The sequence below is a fragment of the Pseudonaja textilis genome, chromosome 18, assembly GCF_049901715.1.
Source record: "Pseudonaja textilis isolate UNSWEBS1 chromosome 18, rPseTex1.2, whole genome shotgun sequence".
In the NCBI taxonomy this organism is placed as follows: Eukaryota; Metazoa; Chordata; class Lepidosauria; order Squamata; family Elapidae; genus Pseudonaja; species Pseudonaja textilis.
This window is the reverse complement of record NC_142007.1, coordinates 6,392,959-6,408,521: the sequence shown is the minus strand read 5'-3', so window position 1 is coordinate 6,408,521 and position 15,563 is coordinate 6,392,959. Positions and strand designations below refer to the sequence as shown.

Here is a 15,563-nt window from a genome sequence, read left to right as displayed (position 1 = left end):
TGGCAAGCAGTTCCATTGGTTAATTGTCTTCACTGTCGAGAAATTTCTCCCCAATTCCATGTTGCTTCTCTGTGATAAGTTTCCATCCATTGTTTCTGGTCTTCAGGTGCTTTGGAGAATAGCTTGACTCCCTCTTCTTTGGGGCAGCCCCTGAGACTGCTATCGTATCGGGCCTAGTCCTGCTTTGACCACAAGAGGGCACTGTTTTCTGCCCCTTAGCATTAGCAAGGAAGCCATCATAGGCACTTTCAACTGGGTGTAAGGATTCTTTTAAGATTTCTCTCTTTTGTGCCTGTTCTGCAGTCCCCGGGGCCTCCTCTTCCCCTGATACTTTTTTAAAAAATAATTATGCTATTAATAATAAAGATGCTAATAACCTTCAAATGCCTTCGGAAAGATTTACAGGTAATCCTTGACTTATGACCACCACTGATCCCAAAATTTCTGTGAGACAGTTCTTAAGTTGAATGTTGCCGCATCTTTGAAATCTTTCTTCCCACACTTGGCAACTGAATCGGTGCGCTTGGTAAGTTAACCCAGGGGTGTTAAGTGAATCTAGCTTTCCCATCGACAGTTGTCAGAAGGTCGCAAAAGGAAATTATCTGGTTCGCTGTAACCGTCCTAAATATGAATCGGTTCTCAAAACATCCAAATATTGATCATGTGATTGTGGGAGTGCTGCAAAAAGTCGTAAGTGTGAAAAATGGTCATAAAGTCACTTTTTACATTCCCATGGTAAATGAATGGTCACGGTAAGTCGACTACCCGTATTTCTCTTTGTGGCTGCTAAACCTATTTTGACCACAGGATGGCCCTATTTTCTGTCTCAGCATTGGCACTGAAGCCATCATAGGCCTTTAAAGCTTTTGAAGCTAGTTTCCTCGTCCTGTGCTTGTTCTGCAGCCTCTGGGCCTCCAGCTTCCCTTTTAATTTTAGTAATAAGCCTCTTAATAATAAAGACACAGTAATAAAATCTTAAAATCCTATTACAGGGGTTTATTTCTTTTTCTGACTGCTGAACCTGCTTTGACCACAGGAGGGCACTGTTTTCTGTCCCTTACGTTAGCATTGAAGCCATCATAGGCCTTTTAAACTTGGTTTTCAAGCTGGTTTCATTCTGTAGTGCCTGGGCCTCCAGTTGCCCTTTTAATTTTAATCATAAGCCTTTTAATAGTAAAGACACAGTAATATTGTGCCTCGGACCCCCTGTTGCCCTGTTATTTTTTTAATATGTTGTAATAAAAGACACAGACACACAATCTTAAAATGCCATTAAAGGGTTTTATTTCTTTGTGTGTGTGCTAAGCCTGCCTTGACCACAGGAGGGCACTGTTTTGTCCCTTATATTGGCATTGAACCACCCAAGTTTTTAAGAAATCTTGGTTTGAGGGTTTTGAAGCAGGATTCCTTCTTTTGTATCTGTCCAGAAGGGCCTGGGACTTCAATTGCCCTGTTATTTTTTAATAAGGATTTTAATAATAACGGTACGGAATAATAATGACCTTAAAATCCCATTAAAGAGCTTTTAATTTCTTTTTGTGGGTGCTAAACCTGCTTCGAGCCCAAGAAGGCCCTGTTTTCCGTCCCTTACATTAGTGTCGAAGCCATCGAAGGCCTTTTTAATTCAGTGTTAAGACTTTTGAAGCTGGTTTCCTTCTTCTGTGCCTGTTTTGCAGCCTCCGGGCCTCCAGTTGCCCTTTTAATTTTAATGATAAGCCTTTTAATAATAAAGGCACAGAATAATAGCCTTAAAATGCCATGAAAAGGGTTTTATTTCATTTTGTGGCTGCTGAACCTACTTTGACCACAGGAGGGCACTGTTTTCCTTCCCCTAGAATTAAGCATTGAGGCCATCATAGGCCTTTTTAATTCGGTTTAAGGCTTTTGAAGCTGGTTTCCTTCTTCTGTGCTTGTTTAGCAGCACCTTGGATTCCATTTCCCCTTTTAATTTTAACAATAAACCATTTAATAATAAAGGTACAGAAATAATCTTAAAACCCCATCAAAAGGGTTTATCTCTGTGGCTGTTAAACCTGCTTTGACCACAGGAGGGCACTGTTTTCTGTCCCTTGCTAGCATTGAACCATCATAGGCCTTTTAAAGTTGATTTAAAGCTTTTGAAGCAGGATTCCTCCTCCTGTGCGTGTTCAGCAATGCCTGGGACTCCAATTGCCCTGGACACAGAATGCCAACCTGAAAAACCTTTAAAAGTGTATTTATTTTTTGTAGGTGCTAAACCTGCCATGACCACAGGAGGGCACTGTTTTCTGTCCCTTACATTAGCGTTGAAGCCATCATAGGCCTTTCAAACTTGGTTTTCAAGCTGGTTTCATTCTGTAGTGCCTGGGCCTCCAGTTGCCCTTTTAATTTTAATCATAAGCCTTTTAATAGTAAAGACACAGTAATATTGTGCCTCGGATCCCCTGTTGCCCTGTTATTTTTTTAATATGTTGTAATAAAAGACACAGACACACAATCTTAAAATGCCATTAAAGGGTTTTATTTCTTTGTGTGTGTGCTAAGCCTGCCTTGACCACAGGAGGGCACTGTTTTGTCCCTTATATTGGCATTGAACCACCCAAGTTTTTAAAAAACCTTGGTTTGAGGGTTTTGAAGCAGGATTCCTTCTTCTGTATCTGTCCAGAAGGGCCCGGGACTTCAATTGCCCTGTTATTTTTTTAATAAGGATTTTAATAACGGTACGGAATAATAATGACCTTAAAATCCCATTAAAGAGCTTAATTTCTTTTTGTGGGTGCTAAACCTGCTTCGAGCACAAGAAGGCCCTGTTTTCCGTCCCTTACATTAGCGTCGAAGCCACCAAAGGCCTTTTTAATTCAGTGTTAAGACTTTTGAAGCCGGTTTCCTTCTTCTATGCCTGTTCTCTTCAGCCTCCGGGTTGAAATTTTATTTTATATTTTAATAATAAGGCTTCCGTTTAATAAAAATAGCGGACAGTCAACTTAAAACGTTCGTTGATGCGTGTCGTTCCCGAGGTGGCCCTTAGAGGGCAGAGGTTGCTCTCTTTCCCTCCGCTCGGCTCGCCCGGCGCCCGTCGTGGGGCGAGGCTCCTGGTTCTCTTCTGCGCCTGCGCCCGTTCCGCGCGGCGTTTTGCGACACAGCCGTGCGGCGCCTCGGGGACGGGGCTTTCCGGCGGAGCGGCGAGGCGGGTGCGGCGGCGGCGGCGGCGGCGGAGGCGATGCTGCTGACGGTGTTCTGCCTGCGGCGGGACCGCTCCGAGCTGACCTTCTCGCTGCAGGTGGACGCCGACTTCGAGCTCCAGAACTTCCGGGCCCTCTGCGCCCTCGAGTCCGGCGTCCCCGCCTCCGAGAGCCAGGTCGGTCGGTCGGTCGGTGTCTCTCTTGCTTCCCCCCGCCGTGGAAGGGGGTCGCCCTGGGGATCGGGCGCCGCCCCGTGGGGAGCCCTGCGCGGGCCCGTTGGCGGGGAGGGGGCGAGCCGGGCTGGCTCCGCAGCGCCCGTGGCCGCCTCCCTCCCCTCCTGCAGCTGCGCCCCCCCGCCCGGTCTTCCCCCGCGGCTGGGCAGGGGTCCCGATGCCCTCCCCCGATACCGGTGGGGGCCGCTTATATGGAGGGGGCTGGTCTCTTCCCACCCCGCAGCTGGGCAGGGATCCTAATGCCTTTGGATGGGGAAGCGTTTGGTGGGCTGGCTGGTTCCCCTCCCCCCTCGCAGGTGGGCAGGGGTCCCCATGCCCTCGGATATTGGGGGGGCATTTTATGCCTGGGTAGGGGTCCCCATGCCCTCGGATACCCAGGGGGAGTCGCCTCATGGGGTGAGTGGTCTCACCCTCTTCCCTCCCCGCAGGTGGGCAGGGGTCCCCATGCCCTCGGATATTGGGGGCATTGGTGAGGTGGCTGTTCCCCCCGTGGTTGGATAGGGCCCAATGCATTTGGATGGGAAGCGTTTTGGGGGTGCTGGTCACTCCTCCCCTCACAGCTGGGCAGGGGTCCCAAAGCCCTCGGATACCTGGGAGGGGCGCTTATGGGGTGGCTGGTCTCACCCTCTTCCCCCGCAGCTGGGCAGGGCCCCAATGCATTTGGATGGGGAAGCGTTTTGTGGGGTGGCTGGTCTCACACCCCCCCTCACAGCTGGGCAGGGGTCCCAAAGCCCCTTAGGTTGGGAGGGGTGCTTTTTTGGGGGTCACCCTGGAGCCTTCTTGCAATAGGAAATGGGGTCAGTGGCAGGGAGCTCTCTGGCTGCGGAACAAGCTGGCCAGTTGCCAGGGTTGAGAGTCCGTCTCTGCGGATGGCCCATCTTCCCGCTGGCTGCCCCTTCATCTTTTGGGGTCCTGTGGTCGTCTGCCTTCCTGCCCCTCCCGGCCCGTCTCTTCTGAGGGTGCCCTGAGACTCTGCAGGGTCCGATCTGGGGTCGGCCACTGGGACCAGAGGGGGTTTTGCCTCCCCGTTCCTCAGATGGGCTCCAGAGTCCGAAAGCTCAGAAGATGCAACCTCTGGACTTGGTGACCAATCCAGATTGAATCCCACAACATCGTCCTGGGACACGTAGATTCATTCGTGGTTGCTTCGTCTGTACCCAGACCGGGCACTGCCTGCCTAGTTTCCTTGTGGGGGCACTTGCAGAAGGCGCCAGGGTGCCTGATTTGAACTGGGTTCCCGGTTCTTTCCGCGGCCTGTCTCTCGTCTTTAGATCCCTCCCAATTGGGCAAAGCTTTGCGGTGCCCCCTGCAGCCACTTTGGGCACCCAAATCCTCTCCTGATATTCTGATCCCTCCTTCAGGAGCAGAGGATCCAGTTCCTGACCTAACCGGCCAGCCCACAATCTTTTGTACCGGTCGGTTGGCTTGCAGGCATCCGCGGCGGCACCGCTGGCAGTGTGGGTTGGAGGCGTCTTCCCTGGCGCTCTTTCAGGCAGTGCTTTCTGCCAGATCCGCGCAGTGTCTCCGGGGCCCCAGCGGGATCCACTTCCTGCCACTGTCGGGAAACGTTTCTGGGAGTCGTTTTAACCCGAGTTAGATCACCTCAGGGGGAACTTTTGTGGAAGATGGCAGGACCAGGGAGGGCGGAAGGCAGTTGCGTTTAGACTAAAAGTAAGGTTGGGTCAGACCGTGAGATCATTAAGAGCTGGAATATTGGAGCTGTAAAATAAGTGTTTTTTCCAGTCGTTCCAAGCTACAACGTGATTTGTATTTGATGCTTTTGGGGGGGAAAAAAATCTCTCCAGGAAGGGGGTCAAGTCCGGGATGGGCTCGCCGAGAGGAAACGACCGCTGCCTCGGCCCAGTTTGGCTGGGCTGCTTTTGTCCGGTGGCTTCGGTGCTTCAGGCAGGGCTGCCTTTCTAGGCTGGATAGCTCTGGGGTCCGAGGCTGGCCTGACCCCCGGTGACCCAGTGGGGCCGCTTCCTTTTGAACGGCTGACGGTGCCTCTTCCGCTCAGATCATCTTCGCCGAGCAGCCGCTCACCGACAACCACCGGTCGTTGGCATCGTATGGCCTGAAGGACGGAGATGTGGTGATCCTGCAGCAAGTAGAGAATGGGCAGGCACAGTCCCAGGCCCCCTTTCCTGGTAAGAGACCCCCCTACATCCTCCTCTTTGGCCTGGCCAGCCTCGGGCAGAGCCCCCGCCCCACTTTCTGTCTTGTTTAATCTGCCGGCAACCGCAACTTTGGTAGCTCCTCGGGGTTGCAACCGGTCAAAGTTTTTTAGAAAGCGGGGAAGATTCCCCTTCCTCCCCGGAGCTTAAGGCAGCTCCCCAAAATTGTTTAATCCTTGAGGGTTGATTTCCCACCCACCCCCCACCCCCTCTGGAATTCCGTGCAGAAAAAAAATGTGGATTTCACAGGAATAGGGGGCGGGAACGCAGGAGCAGAACGCAAGGCGCATTCAGAGTCGTCATATAAACGCACCGCCCCCTCCCTCCGTTTCGTCCCAGAGCAGCCTGGATGATGCCTTTATCCTACCTGGAGGTCACAGTGGGGGGGGGTGGGGGGGTCACCTTTTCCAAATTCCGGGGAGCCGACGCAGCGTCGGAGGAGGGGAACGGCCTTCTTACCTCACCGGCCCATCTCAAGCCCGGTTGTGGACGGATGCGCCAAGTTCGAAATCTTGCAAGGTGTGCCTCTCTTTTCTGCAAGGCTGTAGAGGCTGATTGGCTGTTGTCTTCTTCTCTCACCCCCCCACCCCCCCACCCCCCAATCGCAAATAGGAATGCCCAGGATAGATTTCAGCAGCATCGCCGTGCCGGGGACGTCAACCCAGTTCTCCCAGGCTGTACAGCCGCCTCCCCCGGTCCCGGTCCCGGCCCCACCAGCTCCCTCACAGGCCCCGGCCCCGCCAGCCCTTCCCGACCCGCCGTCCATCCCTCAGGGCCTGGACAACCCTGCCCTCCTGCGAGCCATGTTGCTGGCGAACCCCCACGAGCTGTCCTTGCTGAAGGAACGCAACCCGCCTCTGGCCGAGGCGCTCCTCAGCGGAGACCTGGGTGAGTCCTGCTGGAAGGGGGTGTGGGAAGGAAGGGTGGGTGGAGGAGGAACAGGACAGGAGGAATAGGTGGGGATGAGTCTGCCTACCGAGATGAGGTGGACCGGTTGCTTTCGTGGGGTGGAGACAACAACTTGGTCCTCAACACCAATAAGACCAAGGAGCTTAGACTGGACTATAGAAGGAACAGATCAGACATCTTATCAACGGAGACCGAGTGGAGCAAGTGGCCAGTTTTCTGGGTGTTACCCTAAAAGAGGACCTGACCTGGGAGGCTCACATTGCAGCCCTGGTCAAAAGGGCCCAGCAGAGATTAGACTACCTGAGACTTCTCAGAAAACAACAACGGAATGAAAAACTGCTGGTGACCTTCTACCGCAGCTCCATAGAAAGTATCTTAACTTATTGCACCTGTGTATGGTTTGCCAATTGCACAACGGCAGATAGGAAAGCACTCCAGAGGGTTAATGTCATTGCCTAGAAGATCATGGGTTGCCCTCTACCTTCTTTGGAAGAGCTTTATAGCTCTCACTGCCTTAAGAAAGTTCAAAACATCCTCAAAGATCCATCTCATCCTGGGAACCCTTTTTTTTTTTTTTAACTATTACCATCTGGCAGACGGTACAGGATAATAAAAACGAGGACAAATAGGCTGAAAAGCATCTTCTATCCCAGGGCAGGAGCTCTGTTGAATTCTATAGTACCCTGAAAAGGGGGTTTAATTTCGTTGTACGATGTGCCGTGATAATTAAGCTAAACTAAACCGCCCTACGGCTTTCACAAACCCACCCGCCCCGTGTTTTGTGTCCCAGAGAAATTCACTCAAGTCCTGGTGGAGCAGCAGCAGGACCGGGTGCGCCGGGAGCAGGAGAGGATACGCCTCTTTTCCGCCGACCCTTTTGACCTGGAAGCTCAGGCCAAGATCGAGGAGGACATTAGGTTAGCGGGCTGGCGGGGAGGGAGCGGTGGGCTGGGGTCTGGAGGGTAGCCGGCCCCAAGGAGGCCTCTGACCAGCTTTGGCGTTCTGTCTCCCAGGCAGCAGAACATCGAGGAGAACATGACCATCGCAATGGAAGAGGCTCCTGAGAGCTTTGGCCAGGTGGTGATGCTGTACATCAACTGCAAGGTCAACGGCCACCCCGTGAAGGCCTTCGTGGACTCAGGTGGGACTGCTTCCCCCCCATTTCCTCTCCCTTTCCCGCCACCTGGGCGTGGCTGGCCCACGCTTGCGGGGTGGGGGATCTAAGGGAGGCCAGTGGCGGGACAACGCCAGACGGGGAGGACGGCGGGGCTGAGGTTCCCTTTGGGGTGTGGGGCCTTTCCAATGCGGCGTGGCCTCTTGGCAGGTGCCCAGATGACCATCATGAGCCAGGCGTGTGCTGAGCGTTGCAACATCATGCGACTGGTGGACCGACGCTGGGCCGGCATCGCCCGGGGCGTGGGCACCCAGCGCATCATTGGCAGGGTGCACCTGGGTAGGTGTCTGGGGAGGAGGCCGCCGGCAACGCCCTCCCGCCACGGGGGCTGGCTTCTGGGCGGGAGGAACGCCTACCCGCCTTGTTTTCTGCCGCAGCTCAGGTGCAGATTGAAGGGGATTTCCTCCCGTGCTCCTTCTCCATCCTGGAGGAGCAGCCCATGGACATGCTGCTGGGCCTGGACATGCTGAAGAGGCACCAGGTGAGTGGCGGCGGGCACCTGAGGCTGGCAGGAGGGGCCCCTCCCTCGCAGGCAGGAGCGTCGTGGTTCGCCGGCAGCCTGCGCAGACGGCAACGGAATCAGACAGTGAGGAAGAGCAGGGACCAGTCCGGGAGTCTGGGGAGGACTCGGACGAGGGTCCTGCGCGCGATGCAGAGATGGGGCCAGGGCCATCTGGGAGTGGGGTGCTGACTCCGGAGCCTCTGCACCCTCCGGAGTCTGGCAGCAGCGAGGCAGAGGAACCAGGGGAGCCTGTTCCCAGGGCGCGCATGCGCAGAGCTGCTAGAAGGCAAGAGAAGCTGAGACAAAAGGGGAGACTGGGGAATGAGACTTGGAGGTGATTGCCTTTCGCGTAAAGTATAAAGGAAGTGCAAAGGTAGAGACACCTTTGCAGGAAGCAAAGTCATTTGTTCAGTTCAGATTAATCCTTGAAGCTCTGTGCAAGCTTTATACTTTAGTTAGTTTTTTAGAGTTCATTGAGCGCTTTAGTTGTTAGCAGCAATTCAAAGGAGAGAAAGGTGGGTGCTTATCTCGAGAAACTAGGACTCATTACAGGCTGGGAATGCGCATAATTCCCAGCGTTGAAATAAAACGAGTGTTGTTTTAACTAAGCCTGTGCTTAATTACGGTCTCGGGAAGCCTTGGTCAGAACAAGGAGGTCCCCTTCTTGGCTTTTTGTGGGCAGCTTCCCTCCCTCCCTCCCTCCCCAGTGCTCCATCGACCTGAAGAACAACATGTTGGTGATCGGCACCACCGGCTCGCAGACGGCCTTTCTGCCCGAGGGCGAGCTTCCTGAGTGCGCCAAGCTGGCTTACGGGCCGGGCCGGGAGGACATGCGACCCGACGAGCTGGCCGATCAAGAGCTGGCCGAAGCCCTTCAGAAGTCTGCCGAGGAAGCAGGTAGGCGGGTAAAGGGCCGGGAGGAAGCGGCCCCGGGCCGGCTCCTGGCAAGGAGGGTCGGGGGCCCTGGCCAGAGAGGGGGTAGTTTTGCTCTTTTGAGTTCGAATGGACTTCAGGCTGGCGTTGTGGTGCTGAAATTTGGGGGGGTGGGTGGGGGAAAGCACTTTTGGTTTGTTCTTAATCTGGAAGGAGCGTCCAGGAAAAGTCGGGCCTTGGGGGGGCGGGGGCAGATCAATGGGGCTGCAACAGAGGAAACTCCCACGGCCTTTTTGGGGTGGGACCGCCAAGAATTTCGGCCTCCTTCGGGAGCTATTAAGCAGAGGTTTTAACATTGCCCTCCCATTACCCCAGTTATCCAAAGTAGGAAACCTTTAGGTGAGTAATTTTAATTCCCTTCAACCGATGTTGCATCTCCGGCGGTCATCCTCAGCGGCGCCTAGGACGAAAACACGCGCTCTCTGACCTCGTGCAGAGTTTCTTTTCCAGTCGAACGCGTAGGCTTCGCTTTCTCTAAGGCCGCTCTTCTATTCCGTGCGCGCCCCCCCACTTGCCCTGGGGCAGCTCTCTCGAGGGTGAGGCCACCCTTTCTCCGGGCCTTGATGTCCTATAGCAGGGGGGGTCTCCCACCTTGGCCACTTCAAGAGGTGTGGACTTCCAACTCCCAGGATTCTCCAGCCAGTTTGGACTTCCAACTCCCAGGATTCTCCAGCCAGTTAGGACTTCAACTCCCAGAATTCTCCAGCCAGCATAACTGGCTGGAGAATTCTGGGAGTTGAAGTCCACACGTCTCAAAGTAGCCAAGGTGGGAGACCCCTTGCTTTAGACTTCCTGTTGCTGTGACTGGCTGAGGAACTCTGGGAGTTGAAGTCCACCAGTCTTAAAGTGACCAAGGTGGGAGACCCCTGTCCTATAAGGACTTGTGGACTCAGAGGGGGCTTGTTGTGGGACTGCCCCCTCCCTGCCCCCCCTCCCCCCCCAGCTCCCAGAAGCAGAGACAGACCTAGCATCAGGCAGCGAAAGTAACTCGGTCTGGTTTTTTTTGGTGGTGGGGGTAGACATCCTTCATCCCCCCTTTTCTTTTGGCCCCGTTAAGTTACAGGTGGATTGGTGCAAGATGGCCGCCTCAGATATCAGCGCCAGAAATCCAGGCGAAGAAAGCGCCGCCCCTCCTCCAGCCCCTCAGCTCACCCCCTTTGCACCCTCTTATAGCAGCTCTTCTCCCCGTCCCCCTGCCCCCTCCCTCCCCCAGAGAAAAATGCTTTGTGGTCAGTCTCAAGTGCTTTGTATCCTTATCTCCTGGCATTAAAAGAACTCTCCCTTAAGACATCCAGCTTAGCGTTGAGTTTTACTTAGGCACCGAGCAGTCCCCAGACCCACCCACCCCCTCGGAATGCCCTTTGCCCTCTGACATCACTTCCTGCATCCCCGTTGCCGGCTGGCCAGGCCTGGCTACTTCCTGATAGAGCTCTCTGTCCCCACGGGAGGCTCTGGGACCCACGAGTCCTTCTCGGCCCCGTCCCTCAGCCGCTGTCCTTTGCCGTGGGTTGCAGAAGCTGTGTCTTCTTCTTCGCGGGGCTGCAGCGTCCCCCTTTTGTCCCAAAACGTCTGCTAAGGACCGGGATGAGCGTAGGCCTGGTGAGGAGAGCAAGCATCCCAGTCTGCGGAGGAACAGAAGAGAGAGAGAGAGAGAGAGAGAGAGAAAGAGAGAAAAGAGAAAGACAGACAGAGAGAAAGAGAAAGCCGTGGGCCTCCTTCGGGGGCGAAGTTCCATTGTGCCTTGGATCTGGAGGGCACTGTGACGGAGACGGACGGAGAACGGAGGAATCGGCGGGCATAAGCCTCGCTGGCTCTCCACCTGTCCCGACAGCCAGCTCAAAGGACAGGAAGCGGAAAGAGCTCCTGAGAAAGTCCAGGGAAGAGAGGACAGGACAGGACAGTCACCCAAGATCAGGAGAGAAGAGAGTTTCCTGCCGGAGGCCTTGGGGAGGGGGTCGCAGCAGGGCCTGAGCTAAGGCACCCGAGGCCTAGCTGGCGTTGAAGGATGATCCGGGACAAGAAATGCTGCAGAGTCCCATCCCGTCCCCGCCATCCGGGCGAGGCCAGGGGGGCTCCGGTGTTCCCCATCAGGAAAGGCGGGCAGGAAGAGGAGGAGGAGGAGGAGGAAGCGCCGCAGCCGTCAGACAGACAGACAGACAGCCGCCGCCACCACCAAGAGGAGTCAGCGTTGTAGTTGAGCCTAGAGCCAGGAAGGAGGAGGAGAGCCAGAGGCCGCTGACAGAGGAGAACTTTGGAAGACTTTGGACCAGGAGCGGTGGGGCGGAGGGAGGGCAGGAAGGGCCGGTGTCAGGGCCACCGCGGTGCATGTGGCGTCGGCTAATCCACGTTTGGTGTGTTTGTCTCCTAATCCAAACAGAATGCCAGAAGCCTAGATGCATGTAATGTGGTTTTGCTGCCGCTGGAGAGGGCCACACACCAGGTACTGCCAAGCGCTTCCTCCCTCTCGTGGCTCCTGCAAGGGGGAGGAGGGGCAAGGGACCGCTGACCTGGAATCCGGGACCGGTGAGGGGGGGTGCAGAGGAGGACTCGAGCAGCAGCGAGCTCGTCAGGACGCTCCTGGGCCGCAAAGCTCGTCCTTGCCGAAACAATGGCAGCAGAGGGGGGCCGCCGCATGGCACACAGCGGTGTCGATCCTACGGCTTGGCAGCCGGATTGCTCGGCCGGACCTCTGCGGTCCCAAGCGGCGTTTCTGGCTTTCTTCTCCCCCCGCTCCTGTCCCTCGGAGAGCGGTGCCCGTTTCTTCGCTGAGCACGACTTTGGCTAATGCATGCGGGGCATCTAGCACGAGAGGAGCTTGGCTTGCGCTAACCCGATGGGGCCCCACCCTCACCTGGAAACCTGGCAGAGCAATTTTCTTCTGGCCTCTTGCAAGGCGGGGAGGGGCCTCCGCCAACGGGGTTGTGGTTTCTTCTGCCCGTCCTGGGAAGCCAGGAAGTGGCCATTGCGGCCAGTTTAAGATCTTTTTAAGTGCGGTGAAATTGAAGGGGGGCAGGGGTTGCCCTTGACGGATGCATGGTTTGATGCTGGCTTGTAGATGTTTGGCCTGCCTGCCTGGCCCCGAAAGGGGGGAGGGGGGGAAGTGGGGGAAGGAGCCTGCTTGGGGATAGGTTGGAGGGGGGCAGAAGAGCCATTCCTGCTTGCACCCCCTTGTTGGTTGCTTTTGGGGAGGGGGCTCCCCGTTTCCCCAGCCATCTTTGGGGATTCTCATTTCTCCCTTTCTTCTTCTCTCCTCTTGTGTGCGCAGAGAATAGAGATACAGAAACTACCTCACTCGAAGCTCCGTCGCAACCGACTCCGGACAGCTTTAAACTTCCGGTTTGTTTTCCAGAACTTGGTCTGAAGATCGCCGACAGTCCCGCAAGCCGATCGCTCGATCGCTCAGCCTCCGATCCGGCCGTCTGCTCTCCCCTCAGTAGCCGGAAAGAGCCCGAATGTCCCAGAGCGGCTGGGAAATCCCTGGATTCTCTGCTGGGGCCCTGGGGAGGGTCAGGGGGCAAGGAGCCCCCGGCCTCCCCACTGAAGCTGGGGGGCTCAACGACCCCCCAAAAGGTACATGCTGCTTCCAGCTGCCTGCCGGAGGAGGCCGCTCCTGGCCGCCAGCCTCAGGAGGTGGCGGGAGAAAACAGCCCATCCCAAGAGATGACCGAGCCCGACGCCCCCCTGCGGCTAGAGCCCACAGAGCTTCCTCCGGATTTCCGGAGGGATAGCAGGACCCCCGGGGAGGAGCCCCCTTTGGGGGAATGGAGGGAGCCTCAGTGCGTGGGGGACGTTTCCTCACCGCTGGCTGCTGCCGTTGAGGAAGAGGAGATTTCCCGAGGGGCCGGAGAGAGGCCGGAGGGGAGCCCAGCCCAGCCGCCAGGAGATGACCACTTGCTTGAAGGCCCCCCTGCCCCAGAGGCTTCGGACCCACACCTCCTCGAGTCCGCCGACGTGAGCCCCCCAGGCCCCGGGACGGAGCTGGGCTTGCACAAATGCCGCAGCCTTCCCCTGCCCCTCAGTCTCCCCACGGCGAGTGGCTCGACCCCGCCTGGGAATGCCGCCGCTAGCCGGCCCAAGGATCAAGAGGAAGAGGCGGGCATCTCCCTCGCCTCGGCCCTGAAGGAGCTGCACCGGCTCCTGGTGGTGAGTTCTAGGCACGGCTTCCGAAGAGAGGGCGCTCAGCAGGCAGAGAGCTGCCCCTCGCGGGAGGCTCCTCCGGAAGAGTCCGCTGCGGCCGAGGAGGCCTTGCCCTCCCGAGAGCAGCAAGCGAGGCAGGACCCGGCCCTCTCCCGCCCAGCCCCCTGCTTGGAGGCCGGGATAGAGATGCTGGAGGAGCCCCGCTTAGCTGGCGGGCAGCAGGAGGTTGCTCAGGGGGCCTCCGGCTGTGGCGACACTGTCCCGGCAAGTCCTTTGGTGGCCTGGCCTCCACCGCAGGCCAAGGAGTGCCTGAGAAATCCGGCCCAGCTCTTACTACCCTCTGGGCAGCACCCTGGCTGCGCTGCGGTGGGGCAGAGCTCACTCACCTCGCTTGGCCCTCCCGACTCCTGGGCAGACCAGGGCAGTGGCAGCCCTTCCCCCCGGAGGAAGGGGGAGACTCCAGCGAGCACCCTGAGGCCGAGCCAGAGCCCTCGTCCTTCCCCGTGGCTTTGGAGCCCCGATCTCCTCCGGCCCTCACCTCAAACCTCGATCAGATTGTGGGGGCTGGCTTTACACCCCAAGAAGCTGGAGAAGCTCTGGAGCATGCGGGGGGCAACGCCGACCTGGCCCTGCTGATCTTACTAGCCAGGAACATCGTGGTTCCCACGTAGCCGAGGTTGCCTTTCTTGGAAGAGTCTCCATCCGTCCGTCCGTCCGTCCTGTCCCCCGGTGGCTGGGTTTGATCCAGCTGTACCTTTTTAAAATTTTGTTGTAATTTAAGAGAGCGGAGAAAGGAAAAAAAAAAACAGCCCTTCTTTTCAACCAGGACCATCCCCCTATTTTCCCCTGGTTGAATTTGGGGCCGTTTTAAAGAAGCAACTATTATTGGCATCCGTATGGAATCCTGAGATTGACGGTTGCTAATCCTCCTCGGCTACGTTTTCGGAATAAACTTCGTATTTAAAACTTATGGGGTTTCTGTAGAACAATATGCAAACGTAGGGCTTAGAAAGTGTAGACCCGGCTCCGAGGGGTTGGGGTGCTCACCTTGGCGGAGTGCCAGGAGCAGGGATGGTGCCTGGCACCCCCCTTTTCTGGCCCCCGCCGGGGACGCTGCATGCCAGCCGTGTGGCTGGGGCTCCTTTTCTGCTTTAGCTTGCAGCCGTGGGGTGAAAATTGGACGTTCCTTCCCCAGACAGAGCCCTCCAAGGGGGCAGCGGTTTGGGGGTATCGTGTGGGGTATAGCTGCAGCTGCTGGGTCAGCCCCTCAGGCTGGTCCCAAGGGGCCCTGTGTGTGTGTGTGTGTGTGTGTGTGTGTGTGTGTGCATTCTGGCCCTTCTTTTGGAATACGGTGGTGGGTTGGCACAACGCCGCGGGTCTTGGTGTGGTGATAGCAGAGCTTAGGTCAGAGAGGAGGTTGATGGATGAGCTCTGGGGGTTTTTCCAGTTTTTCTTTGGGGGGGAGGTTAGGGGAGGGGGCTGCTCGCTGGGAGCTTCCCTTAACAAGCCTTCAGCATTGGGGGGATTTGAAATGCAAGGCGGGGAATTAGTAGCTGCTGATCATTTTCCGCCCCGTAAAGGGGGCAGCCCATGCCTTTGGCGCGGGGGCCTCCAAACTTGGCCACTTGTGGACTTTCAACTCCCAGAATTCTCCAGCCCGTTGGACTTCAACTCATAAGCTCGCATCTTATAAGCATAAGCTGGCTGGAGAATTCTGGGAGTTGAAGTCCGCAAAAGCCTTAAAAGCCGCCACGTTTGGAGACTTCTGCTTTGGCGAGATTCGATGGCGTTTGAAGTTAAGAAAAGGCGGGGAAGGGGCTTCTGAATTTTCTCTGCCGCTTGAGAAATCTTGGGAGGGGGGGGACACACCTCCCCGTAATTCAGCACGAAGGGAGAGTTTTGAAATGGGTGGGTGGGCGGGCGCACAAGCGACGTCTCTTTTGATTTGACAAATGTTGTTGGCTCTCGGCTAGGATTGCCGGTTTCAGACGGCCGGGGTGGGGAGACCCTCCCCCCACCTCTTTCTACGGGAAGGTAGCGGGGGTCTCCGCATGGCCAGAGCTCCCTTGGTCAGCTGCCCCAGAAGGGGCCTGCCTCTCTGGACACGGGTGCAGAAGCAGGGCTAAACCTTTGCAAACGGGGCAGGAGAATCCTGGAAGGCCAGCCGAGGGGGTGATGCTTTGGAAAGACACCTTTGGGTGACTTTGGAAGGCGGCACTTCCTGGCAGAGAGTGGGTGATACTGGCACCGTGGTGACAGCCTGCCAAAGCACTGGCCTGTCGTACTGGCCCTGCGTATAATTCACGGGAGGGCCGGTCTGGAATCTTGCTCCCTCCTCGT

The 15,563-nt window shown here is 56.4% G+C and overlaps 1 protein-coding gene across 1 annotated transcript; it reads left to right on the top strand.

Moving 5' to 3' along the window:
* Positions 1–3,120: 3,120 nt before the first annotated feature.
* DDI2 (DDI proteasomal shuttling factor 2) lies at positions 3,121–14,037 on the top strand. The gene is given in 10 exon segments (XM_087914790.1): positions 3,121–3,337; positions 5,412–5,541; positions 6,181–6,456; positions 7,268–7,394; positions 7,491–7,618; positions 7,802–7,930; positions 8,029–8,132; positions 8,861–9,050; positions 12,352–13,517; positions 13,520–14,037. Coding segments are annotated over 10 exon segments (2,763 nt in total). The 5' UTR covers positions 3,121–3,199; the 3' UTR covers positions 13,895–14,037.
* The last annotated feature ends 1,526 nt before the right edge of the window (positions 14,038–15,563 follow it).